The sequence below is a fragment of the Vollenhovia emeryi genome, unplaced genomic scaffold (assembly GCF_000949405.1).
Source record: "Vollenhovia emeryi isolate VEMERY1.0 unplaced genomic scaffold, V.emery_V1.0 DF939746.1, whole genome shotgun sequence".
NCBI classification, from domain to species: Eukaryota; Metazoa; Arthropoda; class Insecta; order Hymenoptera; family Formicidae; genus Vollenhovia; species Vollenhovia emeryi.
In genome coordinates this window covers 1,842-4,467 of record NW_011966620.1, presented here as the reverse complement: position 1 = coordinate 4,467, position 2,626 = coordinate 1,842, and the positions used below count along the sequence as shown (strand labels likewise).

Here is a 2,626-nt window from a genome sequence, read left to right as displayed (position 1 = left end):
TATACATAAAAACCAGATGTAAACAATCTCTCTTCATACACTCTCGTTAGGACGACGGTGTGGAAGGTCCATGCGACAAAGACACTCACTAGCCATGTAATTAAAACGACATGTGTATCCCCTGATGTTAAGAGAAATGGCTAGGTATCCCCCCCATTTTAGGTATTATATGACATGACGACACACGACAAAAGAACTGAATATGTAAAGATAGTCTACTTGGTACATAGTTCGCTCACTAATCTATAAGCGCATGTTAACGAACCCTGCGCTTTATTATTTAGGCTGCGCAGAGCCTCGCACGCAGCCGACAAGTCCATATTTCTGGGCAATGCAATGCCCCGTACACTATTGACTCTAAACGAGCCAGCGAAGGAAATTTCTAAGGCCCAAAGCAGTGATGCCAGAATGGTCGCGCTTTTTAGCGCATGCGCGTCGATTTGAGGCTCACTGAAGTACCTACTACGGACAAATAGGTGTATCGCTAGTCGCCCGTAAGAAATTTTCTTAAAGAAAATTCTAAATGATAATTTTTTACCGGCGGTAGACCGTTTTAACAACGACACATCTTTCTGTCTGCATATAACTATACTACATTATACATATTAATATATAAAAAAACATCTATCCTCCTGCACGACGACGGCCGACGAGTTCAGACAGGTCTTGCGCCCATTATACCAATACTGACACGCCACTGGATATCTGCCATTTCTACTGCTCATGCGCTAAAAAGCGCGACCATTCTGGCATCACTGGCCCAAAGTGCCAACACTTGAAGCACTGAGGTGGCCTATTTCGCAAAGGAGAAAACTTCACACGTGACCACCCCAGTCTAACACTACCTAAGTCGGTGAGTTTTTGACACACCGATGCCGGACAACGGATCCAGACACTTCTGCCGCCATACCGAAGCCTGGTCGGGAAGCCCACACGTACCACAGAAGCGGGACATTCACCGGATCGGCAGATTAGAGACTGAATCTCTTCGCGCATCACTAAATCGTCAAAACCAGAGACACGCATTTCTCCCATACGCACCGGGATTGAAACACGTGCCACATCTCCAAACAAGGAACGAAGTCTTGCAGCAAGTTAATCCACTTTGGTAACACAATCCGGACCAAAAACTGCAACCGAAACTCTACCATTTTCACAGCGGGTATTAATTTTGGTAATACCAAAGTCACTAAGAGCGACGTCTTTCTTGGCCTTTTCCAGCAAAGTAATGCTAGAGGGCCCATTCTCCACTTCGTTAATATAGAGCATAGCCATACGACGCCGATCAGAAACACCAGGTCCTGGAGAAACATCCATTTCCTTAGTTATCCGGTCAGCGTTTTTAGAAAGTCTTTCATTGAGGACGGAAGGTAAGTCAGTCGCTTTCTTCTTACTTCTCTGTTGTCTCTTTCTGTACTTCCTCTTGTGGACTACCTCCTCAAAAGAAGCGGAATCGCCCGTATCAGTAACCGTATCGGGCTGATCCGAAGTCACAATTTCCTTCTTCTCCACTTCGTCCGCAGGATGTCCTCCCCGAACGACATCAGCAAAAGAAATTCTCATCCGGTTAGGAGTTTCCACAGGGTGTAAGCAGGCGCTTGACCCAGAAGGAATAGATGTCACCGACGAAGAGGGACCACACGTTTGTCAAGTAATCCTGAACAGGCAAAGCCTCAACCGGGTGTCTTCTCATCACAATGTCCAAGTCTGAGCGCAGCCTGATAGTTTCACCACCTAAAATAGATTTTAATGTAAAGTAATAAGTGTTAAAAAGAGAAAAAAGGACATTACTATGTGCATATTATATATACTTAAAAATAAACCCACAAAGATCTTAAGTCAATAAAAGCATGCATGAATCTATAAAATTATATAGAACTGTATAGAATTATATAGAAATATACAATGTAAAAATGTGTGGACAGATTTGATGTATAATTTTATGCACATGCTCATGCATGAAAAGTTTTGTAATAACCGTCCAATTAAATAATTAGGTCTTAAATTAAAAAAATTTTATATTAAAAACTAATTGCACATAACTATAAAATGTTTTATTTTTAATAATTTCGCTGAAAGGAGAAAAATTACTCACAGTTGGTGAAGCAGGTGTACGAAGAGAACAAGGACTCTTGGAAGGATCATCGTGCTCGGTGCAATTCTCTCAATGATGGAATACTTGTGCTTTATTAATCTACAACAATTATTGTTTCAATTGCCAATCTTCAATGGACAATGAATTTAGAAACAACAATTGTTGTAGATGATTCGGCGAAAGTCGGTTTCTGGAGTCTGTCAGAATATTGCCAGCCCTTGAGAATAATGTCTCTGAAGGCACTGATGTTGCAACAACTGTCAAGTGCTTTTTGGCAATAATATTGAGAATCGGATATACTGATACAAGGTTTACCCAATAACATAACGGATTTTCCTCGAGATCTATCAATGGTTGATCCAAGTAATGCTTCAACTCAGTTGGCATCTCATCTTCGTACCGTTGCGCAGCATTTACAGTCTTTATTTTAAGATTATTGTGATAGGACCATAAATTAGTTTTGTTATCCGAAATTTTCACATTTGTTTCAGCAACTGCATCATTAGACACATTCATTTTGTCCAATTCCCT

The 2,626-nt window shown here is 41.2% G+C and overlaps 1 protein-coding gene across 1 annotated transcript; it reads right to left on the bottom strand.

Moving 5' to 3' along the window:
• Nucleotides 1-7: 7 nt before the first annotated feature.
• LOC105556852 lies at nucleotides 8-2,162 on the bottom strand. The gene is made up of 2 exons (XM_012003965.1): nucleotides 2,096-2,162; nucleotides 8-1,734 (listed from the first exon to the last, which is right to left on the bottom strand). The coding sequence occupies exon 2, from the start codon at nucleotides 1,561-1,563 to the stop codon at nucleotides 1,096-1,098; it is 468 nt and encodes a 155-aa protein (XP_011859355.1). The 5' UTR covers nucleotides 1,564-1,734; nucleotides 2,096-2,162; the 3' UTR covers nucleotides 8-1,095.
• Nucleotides 2,163-2,626: the final 464 nt, after the last annotated feature.